At 37.5% G+C, this 16,244-nt stretch overlaps 1 protein-coding gene across 3 annotated transcripts in view; it reads right to left on the reverse strand.

The window, feature by feature from the left end:
• The window catches only part of Task6 (TWIK-related acid-sensitive K[+] channel 6), an 83,650-nt gene that overhangs the window by 7,224 nt on the left and 60,182 nt on the right, over positions 1-16,244 (reverse strand). For 2 of the 3 annotated variants that reach the window (XM_071772768.1, XM_071772771.1), the window contains exons 2-6: positions 4,336-4,466; positions 3,436-3,833; positions 2,072-2,227; positions 1,279-1,454; positions 286-615 (exon numbers count right to left, since the gene is read on the reverse strand). In XM_071772768.1, coding sequence (XP_071628869.1) covers positions 286-615; positions 1,279-1,454; positions 2,072-2,227; positions 3,436-3,562 — 789 coding nt within the window. In that variant the 5' untranslated portion in view covers positions 3,563-3,833; positions 4,336-4,466. The remainder of the gene's footprint in view (positions 1-285; positions 616-1,278; positions 1,455-2,071; positions 2,228-3,435; positions 3,834-4,335; positions 4,467-16,244) is intronic. The other variant, XM_071772769.1, reaches the window with a different exon arrangement.

Consider the following 16,244-nt stretch of genomic DNA (forward strand, 5'->3'; position numbering starts at 1 on the left):
CGATTAATGTTCTCGTGAACAGCGCTCGTGGACGTTCATTGCAATGGAAATAGAATGTCCATTCAACAATGCTATTAATCTGTAGACTACTCCATTCAACAATACTATTTTAATCAGTGGACTACTCGTTTGACTCAGCAAGATGAAATGTACGGAGAGAGTACGAAGGTACCACAAACCATAAGAATTTCATGAAGAAAGAAATGACAATTAGGTAGTTGATACTAAATAATCGGCAAAATGATGAATGAATAAATATATTTTAAAGATAAGGATGACTCATACCTGTAACGCTTCGGCTTCGTCTCGTCTTTCATCCTCCGTGTTCATAGTCACAAATCTCAAAACCAGCAAATTAAGCGAGGCCGCCACAATCGCCAAGCCGAAGAGAATAAATATTAGGGCAAACATCACGTATTCTGGCTTATTGTTGAGCGCGTTGTCCTTCTGCAGCGCGACCATGTCGCCGAAACCGATTGTCGTCAAGGTGATGAAGCAATAGTAAATGGAATCGAAGTAGGACCATCCCTCGTACCTGGAGAACGCGGCGGCTCCGCCGGCGATAGTCAGGCACGACAATGTCGTTACCACGCAGATGAGATTGATCTCCGAGGCCTGCAATACGTCGAGTGTTAATTTATAAGTCGAAATTGTATTACATATTTATTATACAGGTATATGTCGTAAGAAACGTCTAAAGGACAAGAACGAGTAATTTAATCTTCGATATTCGAGAAAAGAAAGTATTCCGGTGCTCTCGAGGGAAATCTATCACATTATATTATTCAATTTGAAATAGAGGAAATATATGTAGGTCTGTTACAGATTAACGTTATAATAGTTTTTATTGAAAAAGAATGAAAAAAGTGAGTTGAAATAGAATCAACATTAGTTATTAGATAATTCACGTTATGAGTTTGCATTAATTTTATACAACTTTTACATTGAACAAAGTGAGTATTAAAATTAATTCTTATGATATCTATAACTTTTTAAAATTCAATATAATCTACGTTTATTTCGCACAAGATTCTGCTTAAAATTCGAATTTAATTCAACCGCTTGCACCTGGATTATTGCAATTCCACTATTTGTCGCTATTTTGAACAGAAACACAATTTCATACACGTTTAATTAACTTTTATAATCTGCTGTGAGAAAATTTCTCGCCGATTTTGGTGCGGCTTATGTATATTGTCTCGAGAATAGGACGCGACTGAATATCCCATTTGAATCGTACACGGAACATCCGACGACGAAGCGCGTGGCTAAGCTTACCTGGACGTCCCTACAGTTTAGAAGCGTCTTTACGCCCCGTATTACGACAGACGAGAACTTATTCAAACGTTCTCCTATACTCTGGAACATTACGAGTCCTAATGGGATACCGATGATCGCGTAGCACATCGTGAACAATTTGCCGTATATGGTGTTCGGCGTCGAGTGTCCGTAACCTGAAATATAAATAAAATGTAGAACAAACTTTAAAGGTTCTTCAGCTTTTCCGCACAATCGACGGAAAATGACACCCGGATCGTAAATGTAATCGCGACGTTTCGTGCGAAACCGCAAAACTTCACACAATGTGAGCCCGCGTATCCTATCACGATGAAAACGGCTCGATTAAAACGCATTGACTGACGAATATATCTGACGATCCATTCGTGCGTTGCTTCAACAATCACTTACGGTTTCAAAATCACGGTCATTTACCGAAAAGCTCGTAGAATCAAAAAATTACCTTTTTTTTTTTAAATTAAAAAATAAACTTGATATACGCTCAAAATAATGTAAAAAAATTTCGAATGTAAAATAATTTTTTGTTCTTCCTATTTACAAAAAAAAATTGGCACTCTTTTTAACACTCACAAAGAGGAAAGAAATCGGAATTGCGAATCAAACTTGCATTTTCCAAACTGTCGCATTTGGGTGTCTGCCAAACGGGTTATCGAGCAGGTTTTCGATGCAAATGAATAGTATAACGCAACGGTAGTTACGCGTAATAAACTCGGTTTGAACAGCCGACGGTATTCGGGGCAACGGGGGGGTAACTTATTTGCAACATATCTACCTATCGTGGTGAGGACCGTTGTGGCGTAATAAAACGCGCCGGCGAACTTCCACTGTTGGCCAGCTTTGTGAGGTTCCGTCTTCAGCACCACTGTTTCCATGATCTTGAAGTCGTCCTCGCTTATATTGTATTTTTTTATGACCATTTTCTCAACGTCTGCGAACAAAACGAGCGCGATAATTAGATTGACGCGTATCTCACAATACAGTACGAATGATGCGCAAACTATTATTTATTTCTTATTGTTGAGAGAGAGAGAGAGAAAAAGAGAGAGAGAGAGAGAGAGAGAGAGAGAGAGAGAGAGAGAGAGAGAGAGAGAAATGAATATATCACGGAGCTAAATAAAATGACTAATGACCTCTGAACTTTTCAGAGTGTGCTTTGAAAGCGTCTGTCGGAACAGATGCCTCGCACATCTGGGTAACGATAACTCGATGAAAATTACGTGTCAGGTACGCGCAGAATTGTTCTTCCCACGAATAAAAGCTGCGGCTCGTCTTTGTAAAGAAAAAAAAAAAGAAACAGGGCAATACGCGAATCGCTACTTCATTCTACTGATACCAGGTTTTATATAAGACTCGCGGGAAACGGTATTTATCAAGCGTTTTCGAGCCATCAGCGAGACAATAGTCGCGACGATGTAAGATCGTTCCCCTTTGACGACAGTGCAACGACATTCTTCTATTGGGGTTGCCTCTCTGCATAACGTACACCCTGTCTCGCACAAGTACCGCCGTCGCCGCACACACGATTGCACTCTCACTTAATGCCTCTCATTCGTACATAGCGTTCGTTGTTCGCTATACGGCTAAGTAATCTACGCGAATGGCAGTAAAGGGGCTTGAGGAAACCCCAGACAACACAAATGCCTAGAAACGTCGTAGGAACGTCTATATAACAGACACTTCACGCCTCCGATGATCTTTCGAAGTTCTCAGACGTCACTTGGACTTTTCACTTAAGGCTTTATCCATTCAATAAAAGTTCTGTTAAAGTCAGATTAAGAGAGAAAGGAGCAATTGTTATATATATGTATATCATTGCATAAAAAACCGAAGTGTGATAAAGTTGTGTAAAATAAAACACATAAAACTGAGAAACTTTACAACGTATCTTTTCTCTTTTGTTCTCTTTTCATTTTTGAAAAAATTAGAGTTTTAAATTAATTAATTCCATAGCACGTCATATTCTTATTTATCATATTTTTCCAAACGTGATTAAAAGTTGATAAAATTAATTTTGCAATATATATCATTATTTGTAACTCGAGTCAGTTAAAAACTGTGAAAATCCAGTCATTTTAAAAACGACATTCCGCATGTATCTCGAAATATTTGCAAAGTAAGAGCGGCTCGATTACTTACCATCTAACGCTTCTTTGCGTAATTTCTCCGTCTCGGACTCGAGCACGTCGAAGATTGCAGCACCGACGAGGAGATAGGTAAGCGTGAAGACGATTAATGATAAAGTCCGGACGTTTTGCTTCTTCATTCTCTAGTGAGCCACATGCTCACTAGCAGGGCCCCGGCCCTAATTACTTGCATCGCTCAGTGAGATACGATTTGGGTTGCCGGGCCCATGACGACCCCCTTCTCTCTTCTCCTTCCAAAGTGATACTTGACGGGGGCCCCTCTCTTCCTTACCGAACGCTACAGACTTGGCACGCGGTCCCTTGTCTTCAGGATATCTGCTTCCTTGCCGTAGCAATCGTGCAGCCGTTTTCGTTCATCTGAAACTGTCGCGTCTCCTTGTCCTATCAAAGCTAAAACAGGCATCGTGCAAAAAAAAAACGTTATTGCTCTGATATACAACGATTTATTAATAAAAGTCAGATCGACAATAAATTCCTGATAAAATAAGAAATGAGAAACCGAGATGTGCGCGGTAATTGGAGCACCGAATCGATTTCATGGCAGCCGAAAGCGAGCCAATGATACGGACGAAATTTACGAATCTGCTCCAGCAATGGTGCGCGTTATTTTTAAAGATGTGGGTCACTTAAGAATGAGCCGCGAAGATTGAAATCGATTTCATTGAACACTTTTTCCCTCACCCCGAGTTTGTTCTTTCGGAATCGCTTTCCCAGCTTGAAATTCAGATGCCCGACGAAAAGGTATAATCGTTCTAAGCGGTCAAGCGAGAGAGATGACCGGTTTTAAGACTTCCCCTTTTCCTCATTGACGTAGTGAGACGAATCAATTTCCCCGATGGGGATCGGACCGAGCAAAAAATATGCTGATTTAGGGGGAAAAAATTTAGCTCACCTGCAACCTGTTCCGGGTTCTCCTTTAGGTACGACGAAGAGTTGAGCAGAATGATATGGCAGTGCTTTCGCTGCTCCCACTGCCACGTTCCCTCCATTCCTCAGCTTAGCAACACACGCTTTCAGAGCCGACTAAACAAAAAAAGATGAAATTCTGATGAATGACGAGGCACATTTCGCCGGAAAATTGATTTCTGATAATACATTCGAGGAACATTGCCGGAATTTATTTCGCCAATATTTGCGATATTATTTTTCACTTGAGATTCTATTCTAATATTAAATTTCTTTTTCGTCGAAAAAAAAGCATTGGAATTGAACGCAAAAATTTAGAGCATGACAAAAATATGGAAAGCATATATATGACATACATATGAAATATTTAATATAATTAAGAAGATTAGAAAAATATAAAAATGTCCAAAAAAAGCAAAATGAAAATTATCGTAAGTACCAAAACTACATGTCGGTGGTCGATGAGAAAATGATTGGACAAACGATTAGATTTGTTTTGGATGTGGATTAAAGTGGATTTGGGATGTAAGAGTTTCAGACTGGCTTTTACCGGGATTAATTAACCGATCCAATTGAACTCTTTGTTATCCCTTAACTTGCTAATTGCTTTCGGCTAAGCGTTATTTGAAGAAACAAATGTGTAAAATCTGTGTTAAGATTAAGAAATTTTAATAAGAATAGTATCCCTTATGGTGTAAAATAATCGCTGATGATATACATTATTATTGCAGAATATTCAGCAAGTCTCTGATTCACGTATATTTACATTGAATATATTCTCCATATTAAATACATATGATTCTACGATTAGATAGCCATACAGTAGAACAATTTACACTACGAACACGAGCGATGTTTCCCATCAAAGATTACAACCTGCGGTAATTTTGGTGAGTTCAGTTGCGCGTTTATTCATGAAACTGGAAACATGGATCAGCGAAATATATTCGCATTCGTAACATTCAAAATTCAACTCATTAGAATTGTGTCAATTTTAGTTGTTGATTTCCACTAATATCCTCCATTTGATGCTATTCTGAATCACGATAAACCTCCTTTCACATACATGTCCCGTGTTTTATAAAAGTTCGTCTTATGCATATAATTTTCAAAAATAAAAAGGAAAAATGAGTTACTTTGTACATTAAATATATAAAATATTCCAAATTCTCACTGCGTTTTTAGGGCAAGCTTTCACACATACACGTCTGCAATAAATATTGAATCCATCACAATACAAAAATTTGATCAAAAATAAAATTTAAATAATAAAGTTATTTAGTTAATCGGAAGAATAATTAATGAATCAATTCTCTCAGATTTATAACGTGACGTAACAGAGGTTTAATAAAAATTGGGTAAAAATAAAGAGACGCAAAAAGAGAGAAAATGAAGGAAAAATTTCGCAAGCGAGTAAAGAACCTAATAAAAAAATTTGAGATAACTCATTATTCATCCAATTCGAGATCAGTTCTAATAATTCCATAAGCAACGAGAGTCTAACAACGTCAAATCAAATCCTCTCAAATCCCCCTCTTCTCTCCTTCTCTTTCTCTCCTTCTCGTAGTTTAAATTAATGTTTGTGCGGTAGTCGGTTAGAGATTGGCGGACTGTATTTTATTGAATTTATGACAAATTGCTTCCGAAATTCCCATCCGTTATGCGAACAACATTGTGAAGCGAGGAGGGAGAAAAGGGGAGAGAAGGAGAAAACCGTCTTCGCACACTTAACCCATGAAAGAAGAGATCGCAGAAATCCCTTCGTGAATCAAGGTAACGACCGCGATTAGAATCGCGGTGATTTCTTTCACAAGGGGGAGAATCTGCTAAATACATTTAAACCTGATACACGCGATATTTAGCGCCGATAATAATCGATGAATGTACAAATCTGACACTTCAAAGAGAATGTTCTAATCCGCGCGTTCGCATCTAATCGAATTTTTCCGTTCCAGTTGATGTCAAATAGAAAACAGGCTAGATCAAGCCCGTTAGATTGATTGCGTAAGTCATTTCTTGCGAGGAGAAAAAAGATAAAGATTAAATATATTAATTCATTATTATTTCGGATTATCGATTTAATCGCTTCTAACACGATATTCAGTGTTATATTTAAAAAATTAGGTACTGTGCGGGCATACACGTGGTACCTTGTAGTATTTTGTCATCTTTTCTCATGTGTATTATAGAGAATAAAAATAATAAAAAATATATATATTTGTCATAAATTTGAAATTGCTTTCATATTTTTGCCCTAAGCACGAAATTTTAGTACATCGTAATTCTTAGTCAGAAGCGGATAAATTCCTTGGAGGGTGTGGAACGTCCCTTTCAAAGACGCGGACCATCCTGACGGATGTTTTAAAGGGTGCGCAAGAATGATTGATGATCTCATGTCTGCGCGATTTTTGTTACTTATCAATGTAAGGAAAACAAGGACACGCATTTCTCGCGCCGGGAGAATATATATCCCATATCCATAGCCCAGCCGAGAAGGTCAAGGACCCGTCAATTTAGGGGAAGACACGTCGCAATTCTGCGCTATCCAGGCATTATCTCGCGATAGGATCTTCATTGTTATACCCTTGGATAGGTCACGAGTTTAATAACACACAAGTTAGATACAGTACCGTTCGCGATGCTCCCTAATATCGATTATTGTGCGCGCGATTCTGTAAAGGGTTGTTGCGATAACGGCTTATTTGCTCCACTGAATCAACGGGAACAATAAGCCATAGTAGAGACAAGTAAAGGACGATATATCCGATCGCCCACGCGGCTCTTCCCCGAAGACAAAGAATTTTCCCAGAAGTCTACTGAGCGACAAATCGGTTTCTCATCACCGTCACGATTTCGAATTTGCTTAATATGAGAAATTCTAGAAATCTTGTTACGCAACGACAAAGAGACCGACCGATCTGTTTTAGATACACTCGACACTCGGACCTTGAAATTGAGCTTTAATACTGAATAATATACGACTTTTTACACTATATTATACTCGCTGTTAAATTATTTCCAACATAAAAATGATATAAAATAATATCAAAGCTAATACGATTTAAAATTGAATTAAAACACAAATTGAAATTAGAATTCTGATAAAAACCAAACTAAATGTTTCGCCTCTGCACCTGCTACGTCTATTAAATCCTGTGAAATTCTGCTTGAAAAAACATGGGAATGTGTTATGAGCTTTTTGCGCTGATAAAGTTTTTGCAACTTGCAACAAACTCCGTGCAATCCATATACTTCCGAGGCAAAAGGTTCGATGGATATCTGTGAATATCTTGTTTAAACATCAATTAAGTACCATTCTAATTGATTAGAAAATTATCACATGTAGTAATAATCAAAATATCATTTACAGAGATAATAACATAGAAAAAATATTACAGACAATCAAGAGATAAAGATATATATATCAATAAAATATATAAATAATCTTATACAAAAATCTTATAAAAAAAATATATACAGATTAACGGTTTTATAAATTTGCTAAAAATGTTAAAATGTTAAAAAAAATGTAAGTCAAAAGACCATCATGATCTTAAGTTAACTTTGTCCCCGCTTATAAATGTCCTCACGGAAAAATAATACGTCGCTATGAATAACGTACATCCCCTCTGAACTTCGCGTCCCCTCATTTATTCTCGCGAGTAAGCTCTAGCTAGGAAATTAGGTATCAATAAACGGACGAATCGACAGCGTGCGTCCTGTAAATAATCGCGAACCCAATCGAAATATATATATCGGCGGATTACAAGGGTCGGTCGTATTTTACGTTATACATTACGCGCAAAGTTACGGCGAGAGAAATCATTTCGCTGCCGCGAGCGCCGTGGGAATCCGACGACTTCGGACAAATGATCGCGTCATGTTTATCCTCATACGAAATCGCGAAGCTCGCGTGCGGTTACCTCTCCCACGGGTATTGCGTCATACGACGTTACGGTTGTCTCTGAAGGGGTGTTTTCGCGACCGGTCGTCTCGCAAATCAAATTTTCATATCAGGTACAAAACGTATTTACGGAATGCTTTGGACCTTGTACAACGATATTTTCGTCACGCATGATAAAATTGGAATTTACGATGATCAATGTGTTTGGTACAACACATACAGCTTCCATTTATTCAAGAAAGGATTTTTAATCTTAAGGTACTAAAAAAAGTGTTCTCGTTCTTTCCAATAATTCTCGGCTCGCTCTTTATATGGATCATTCTCCGTGACCTATCAATATATAAAACGAGAAAACTTTTGATAATGAGAAACGTAAAATTACAACGTAAATTACAAAAGCCAAAGTAATCAACCTGATATATATAGCATAACGTGTTACGTATGTACATGAAATATGCGATAGAATTAGAGTGCGCGCAATCCTTGCTCGTGCAATTGCAATTCCTTGAAATTCCAAGAAATTGTGGCAGGACTGCCCGGTGTAATATCGAAATTGCACGTGCAATGGGGTTGTAGCAATCGATTGCACGGAAATAGAAGGCCGCTCTAATTCGTACGATTCTCGCGAGCGTAACATCCGGTTCTTCCGATAACTTTTAGTCCTCACAGATGTTACTAATAGTAGACTCTGTACCTTGGTGTTCAATATTGGGATACATCGATTAGCGAAACCCACGCGGTGTATGCATAATTAATCGAATTATCAATCAAAGTCTCCATTATCGTCGAAATGTATTAACGGTATGGATATTAAAGCTGAATTAAAATTATTGCATTTTCCTGTGAGAGCAAACCAGAACAAATCTCGTGTGTGTATCTCGTAATGCAATAATTTTCAAGTGTCATTAAATTTTTAATTAATTATTTTAAAAATTCATTACAGCTACAAAGGTATAAAAAGTACAAAAGTACTGTTACACGGCTCGCTATAGTTAGCGTATCAAATGATCGGCGACGAATATGAATATAATCGTTGAATATCATATATAATAGTTGTTCAGACGCAAATGAGCGGAATATGTGTTTTAAATCTCTTTTATATTTCATAAAAAATAGAAAAATTTACAACATATGTACATATTACATTTGCATATAATACTAATACGATATACGATACTAATAATGCAGGGAATACATGAAATATTATCTCTGTTTGCTCTCTCGCGTAAAATTCGAGCGTCCGAGAGGATGAGCCGATATCTCCGATCTCATCTCGCAGATATGCGCCCATCGTGCATTTCGTGGCGGGCGAATGCTAGAGTCATTTCCCTTGAGTTGCGTAGCGCGAGTGGCGGGCTATTCCGCCGACATTATCGGCATTATGTTCCTCGATGGCCACAAAACTTGCGCGGAACTTCCGTAATGAAAGGAGACCAAAGAAGACGAAACTCCCGACACACTCCGCCGTTGATCCTTCCTGCTCTTCGCCACCTAAGCGGCCACGCACTGGCGCTTTCGTAAGGACGAAAATACAACCTTACTCGCGCGCTCCTTCCCGATTCAATTACATTAGAGGACATCCGGGGATGTCTTCTCCCCTTTCTACCTTTCTTCTCCTCTATCTACCCGGATGATGCGTGTTCCGGGTTCCGGCTCACCTTCGCCGACATTTTACAGCCGCCCGGCCCTTTTTCGCCACTTTTTTTCCTCCCCTCCCTACGACGCTGCCTTTTAAAGTGCCGCGCAAACCCACGATAAAGTCAACGAGTTTCATAAATAAATACATTCCGCTACAATATGCTCGCTAGTACCTTTCAATAAACTTTTAGTATTCAGCTTATGTCGTCTCGAGAGGAAATATATTCAATGATTAAATGTCGTAGGTGCCCAACTTACAATTTGTGATATTTGATTGACGCAAAATCATACTTGCAAAATCTATATTTTTCTCGTTCGAATGAAATATTAGAGATGGCAAGGGAGTTGTTAATTGTATACATATTGATTATATATATGGCACGCTATTCAATCTTCGTTTGACAGTATTTCTCTCTTAAGGTGGTTTATTCGCGACTATGTGAGTCAAAATAAACCTCATTTTAAAACTTCTAATTTCATACACTTTCATAGTCGACTAAATTCATTAATGAATTTCTCAAAATGATTGTATATCACAAATCGAATAAATAATCAATAATAAAAAAGAGGCGAATGAAAATAGTCCAATTTTCTTAGCGTAGTACAGAAGAGCTTCAGATGTGGCAACGTCGCAACATTCATGTAAACAAATGGTTGCACGTGTATCGTTCGGAGCAATAAACTTAGAGGTTAATTTTATTTAAGTGCAACATTTACTTTTATATCATGAACGAACAACCGCGTTTTAACCTATGCAACTCGCGTTATGAATTCAAAGCGCGACGTTGCCACATATCCGAAGGTTTGTGATCACAGTGAGGAATGGACTGAAATCGATGTCTTTTAACTAATTTTGTGAACATTCTATACGGTTGAGATTGTTGGCTTTGGTACCATATGATTCGGAAGACACTCCTCTGTTTTTATTCTAATTTTCAACCTGATCTGTCTTTTCTATAATTTACTACCATCAATTTATCTCAAAATTACGGTCTCTCACGCGTCGTCCGCCATAAACGCAATGCTTAAGATAGGGAAAAAAGCATATTTTTAGACAATAATATCTCGGAAACTACACGGTCAATCCATTTCAAATTTAGCATGAAGATTCGTCAGTTGCTTAATTACTTTTACTGAAAAAACTGCATCGATCTGTTTTCATAGGTTATATGGACATACCACCTTAAAAGAAATAATGTCGGATTAAAATCGCTTTCTACTACTGCGAATGATACAAGTTGATTTGCAACAGTTCTTCAATTCATCCCCTTCTATACTATTCTCTTTCGCAAAATCACCCAATCTCATAATAATTCAAGTTATATTGAAATTTTAATGCAATATAAAGTAAACTGCTTATAAAAACAATTTATTAAAACATAAAATTATAATTTCAATTATCTTATTATACAACCCTTTTATCTCGAGAAATATTTTCAGGCTTAAGCTCCCTCAAATACCCGTGGCATTATCAATACAAAGAAGCACAGGGTTGAATCTCTATAATTAAACAGCCTGACTACAAAAAGCACGCACAGCACGTCGCGTCGTTTAAACGCTTGGAAATTCCACGCGTCATCCGACGCGGCTACACGTACAGTCTTTTTGTCGTCGAAAAGCAGGCATAATTTCGAGAAAGGGGTTAGTAACCCCTATACGTTTGCCACGATGGTGGGAGGCACTTCGGCTCTTTTCAGATCGACTGGACCATTCGAATGATTAATGGACAAACACTGAAAAAAGAACTTTCATCCATCTTTCGTTCCCTTATCCATCCCCATTCTCCCGTCTGTCTCTCTCCCTTTCCCTTTCTCTTTTTCTCGTCCCTCTGCTTGTCTCTCGTACGTTGCCCCACGTTTGTTCAAGGACGCGCGTGGTCATCGGATAACCAGCAAAGAACAAAAGTGCCGTGGGATGGATAGACGGATTTATCGTGGGGTATCATTCGCAGGGTGCGCTTGACAAATTTTGGATTCCCTTAACTATTCGAGAGTTCATTCTCCCGTTTCTTTTCCTACCCACACTCTACGGCCGTTCTCCACCGACATTTCTCATCCGCCAGTGATGGATAGCCATGGCATGAGAAAATAAAAAAAAACCGTCTTTGATTTATCGCTAACCAATCATCTCTATCTTCGGAAGAAGCGTGCATACGCGGCGCGAGTAATGGAGCTCCGAAGCGCTGTTCTCAAATTATCCCGTTGCATGCAAAACACGCGCTGGGAACTCAAAAGGATAATGTGTAATCGCGCGTACATTAATTATCGCCCAGCCTCGAAATTGCTTCCGGTAATATTCTGATATATTAGCGCAAGAAGCTACCGGTATGAAGATTTAGATTTAAAGGACGCGAGAGATATTGTTGCTTGTACGTTGTTAATCATTTGATCTGCATTAATTTCGAAACTTTATTTCAATCCTTTGCGAACAATCCTTAGCGGAACAAAAAGAAATGGAAAAAACGACGCAATTCTTGTCTTGTTAAAAAAAGCAATGCATTAATTTAATGAAATAGTACTATTTTTTTCGAGCATAATGCATTAACGTTTTTACGATGAAATCCTTTAGAAAGTTGCCATCATTAGTAAAAGAGGATAAAGCGCAAACGAGATCACTGGAACGATCAAGGCTATTACTTTATCGTATTTAGTACAAGTGGTCGTATCAACTAGCTCGCTTACCGCTATCTTTATCAAAGGCTTTGAGCGACAAAATTTTGTGAGAGAAAATGTTCGTCGAATTTTACAATATTCTCGCCTAATCACAAGTACGTGTTCAAATGTGAGCAATTTATATTTTTGCATGTTAAACGTTGTCCAATTAGTATGTTCAGAATTCTATTTTTTTTCTTATCAATTGAAATTATTCATCGAAAACGATAATATTGATATGTACCAAATACTTTTCAAAATATTTTTTAACTATAGTTTTTTCAATGACAAAAAAGTCGCTCGCTTTGGTCGGGCCTGGAAACGAGAATTTAATTACTCGGAATGCATCTGAAAACAGTCGCTGAAAAAGTGCATTTAAAGCCTGGCACCGCCCAATCCTCGTTTCCCGCGAGATAGTCCATTAATTAGTGAAAGAAAGGAACATTTTCGCGGCCGTGATATTTCGTCAGCTTAATAGCCTGGACACGGTCTCTGGCATCACCCTATCTCTCATTCAAATGCCTACACACAAAGCGCCAATTTAGCGTTTTCAAAGTTTATATGTGTGTATTGTTTGTGTTATTTAGAAAATAATATTTTAACATATAAAAGCGGAATATATTTTCTAAAACAGATATTTCCAAAATTAAAACGTACAAAGCTACTTTTGCAAAAAACTAAATCTAAAATATTTGATAAACCTTGTAAGTTTAAAAAATTCTTGAACAGATACGATAAAATGACCCAAAGAATATACACCTATAGTTTTATTACGCTTCGTCGAATTATTGTACAAAAAAAAAGATTTAATTTATTTCTATTCGCACAGACGACAAATTATTTCTTCGCGGACTTATTCCACTTCCGAGAATAAAATTCACTTCTGGACTATCCATTTGCCCGCGTTATCCACAGTTCATAGCACCGAGTTCTCTCGTGATTTTTGCTATGTATGTCCACTCTGATTTCAACTACCGCTCTCTCGGCACGTCCATCCTTCGCTGTTGACCATTCTGTCCTGCTGTTGACCGCTATTCTAACTGTCGAGCGACATGACCAACTTCTGTACGTCCGAGTGTATGTCTGTGGCACGTTGGTATAGCTACTTATTAATGGAAAGACTTGTTGCTCCGTCACGACACTACAATTGCAGTTCCATTGTAGTTTACGCAGCTGTCTCTCTCTCCGATTTCGAAAGGGATTGTATAGTTCTTACGCGTTAAAACAGATAGCGAATCGAGATAAATAATACCTAGCACAATTAACTTAACTTGTTATATATATATTCCACTTTAATGGAGCATGTTGTCGAAATATGTTGTAAGATATATAACCCTCAGGCTTTTTAAGCCCCATATGGACGACGAAGAGATAGGAATATGTTTGCAATCTAAATAAGATTACGATAATATACATAAACATAATACCTAAATTAATAATAATTAATAATAAATATAAATAACAGAATCTATTAAAAAATGTTCTATAAATTCTTAATCCAACGTGTTCGTGAGTTTCATTCTTATATTACATTCTGTATATATACTTAGTATAGCTTTAATTCAATTCCAAAGGAAAAACAAACAGCCGAGTGTCGTTTCTTTCCGCTTGAGTGTTCCTCTCGACTGAAACCGTCTGCCGGTGTCAGTACATTTTACGTACGTTGGTTGCAACAGAGCCAAATGTATTTTTCATGAAGCCGCAATAAAACTTGCAGCGACGAAAGCCAATAACAGTAAACCGGCGGCTCGTGTAAGGCATATATTTCGTATACTCTCCCGCATAGTAAACCGTTCCACCGCGTACTTTTCGTTACGAGGTGTGGAAAACTGGCGAATTATCTACATACGTTTAACTTATTAATGTACTTTAATTAATTAGCAAAAAACAATTGGGACATATTCTTGCTCCGACAGACAACAAGTTGCGTGTCTAGAGAAGTCGCGTTTATGGCATGACTAACGTTAACAACGTACGCGCGTTTCGTTTTTCATTATCTTAAAATATACCCCATTGTTGCGGGTAATTAATATCTCGTCTGTTATCATCCACTTAATAACTCTGTTTAATGAGCGGAATATTATTCATAACTAAACTAAACGTTGCTCAGTAAAACGTGTAAAAAACTATAGAGCAGTATCTTTAAACAAGAATGCATTCTTCATCAAAAGTTTAAACTAAAATATTTAGAAGATGTCTAGTATAATTTAAAAAGATTAAATTATTTCACGCTAAAAATTTAAAAGATCTGAAGAATTAATCTTCGAGCTTATAAACTGCATAGTAAAATCTCACTTCTCACGTAATCTCCAGCGAGTATATTTTGATTTTAAAATCTTGTTACACGAAGATATGTAATAAAATTAATAAGTAGCAACACACACACACACACATACAAATTATATTCTTTAATCGTGACTTTGCCAAAAGAACATCAAATATGCGTTGGACGTATAATCGTATTATCACATTTTTTCTTAATTTTAGAATTATACATCAGAATCATGTTTCGCATAATTCAAACATTTCAAACTTCGTCGTAAGGTATAAAAAAAGAAAAGCTCGTTTAATGCCATTTCTATTTCTATTCCATTTGCTAATTTATTATCCGATGTGCAGATCGCGAGATGTAATTTAAAATAATTTAATTCAAGATCTTCATAATCTCGTAACATCTTGGTAACTATTCGAACACGATGTTTTATGATGTGATAAGGAGAACGAGAGAAAGAGAAAAATGAATCGACATAAATGAGACTTTTTGCTGATGACAGAAGCAAGGAGATTTTTCGGATGCGAGCAGAACCGGTGGTGGGCGAAAGATATGATGCGGGATAATTGGAAATGATCCATCGACCGACCTGGCAGTGGCAGTACGGCATTAATTTAAAATGGAACTGATCTGAATTATTTCCGTTCTATTACCACGAGCATAATTGCGAGGCCGTTAAACAAAGATTCAGACGAGCCGTAGTTAATCTTGTCATCACAGTGTACATCACACAGAAATCTGTATCTATTACCCAAATCTTTCGGAATTAATCTCGGAATCTGGAAAATACCGGCCTTATCTTAAGATTGATGAATTTCCACGAAGATACAAAGCTACGAAAATCCAGATGGATTGGTATAAGCCGCCACGATCTTATTATCTTGGAATAACATCGTGCGACGAAAGATCATTTTCGGTAAACGTAACTCGGTAACGTGAGTTTACATTAGATATCTATGAAATACACCTATATTAAAAGTGTATTATCAAGTTATATCTCATATTTAATTATTAAAAACATTTAATTTCGACATTCATGTATGTACATTACGATCATTAAGCGATATACAAAAACAATTCCTTGAGTATTTTCGTTGCCACGTTTAGCGTTAAATGCAGCAGTCTGATTTTAGTCTCTTGCTTTTATTGCGGCTACCCTTATATTAGGCAAATAAGATTCTTAACTAAACAGCCCAATTTGCCGTTAAATATATGCAGAGATTACGTGCCTTACATATGCATTAGCGCGTTTTTTCGCGTCGTTAAAAAAGTCCTCGTCGGAGTAGATATTGTTTCGTCGGTTACATCGAAGCGATAATGGGCTAATGGCTCATGTTGCATAATCAGGAAAGTTTAACGTCAAGCGCCGAGGCGTGAGAACGAGACGATCGAGACGGTGGTATGGAAATGCCGTGGAAAGTGTACGTTTG

The sequence above is a fragment of the Temnothorax longispinosus genome, chromosome 3, assembly GCF_030848805.1.
Source record: "Temnothorax longispinosus isolate EJ_2023e chromosome 3, Tlon_JGU_v1, whole genome shotgun sequence".
Classification (NCBI taxonomy): domain Eukaryota; kingdom Metazoa; phylum Arthropoda; class Insecta; order Hymenoptera; family Formicidae; genus Temnothorax; species Temnothorax longispinosus.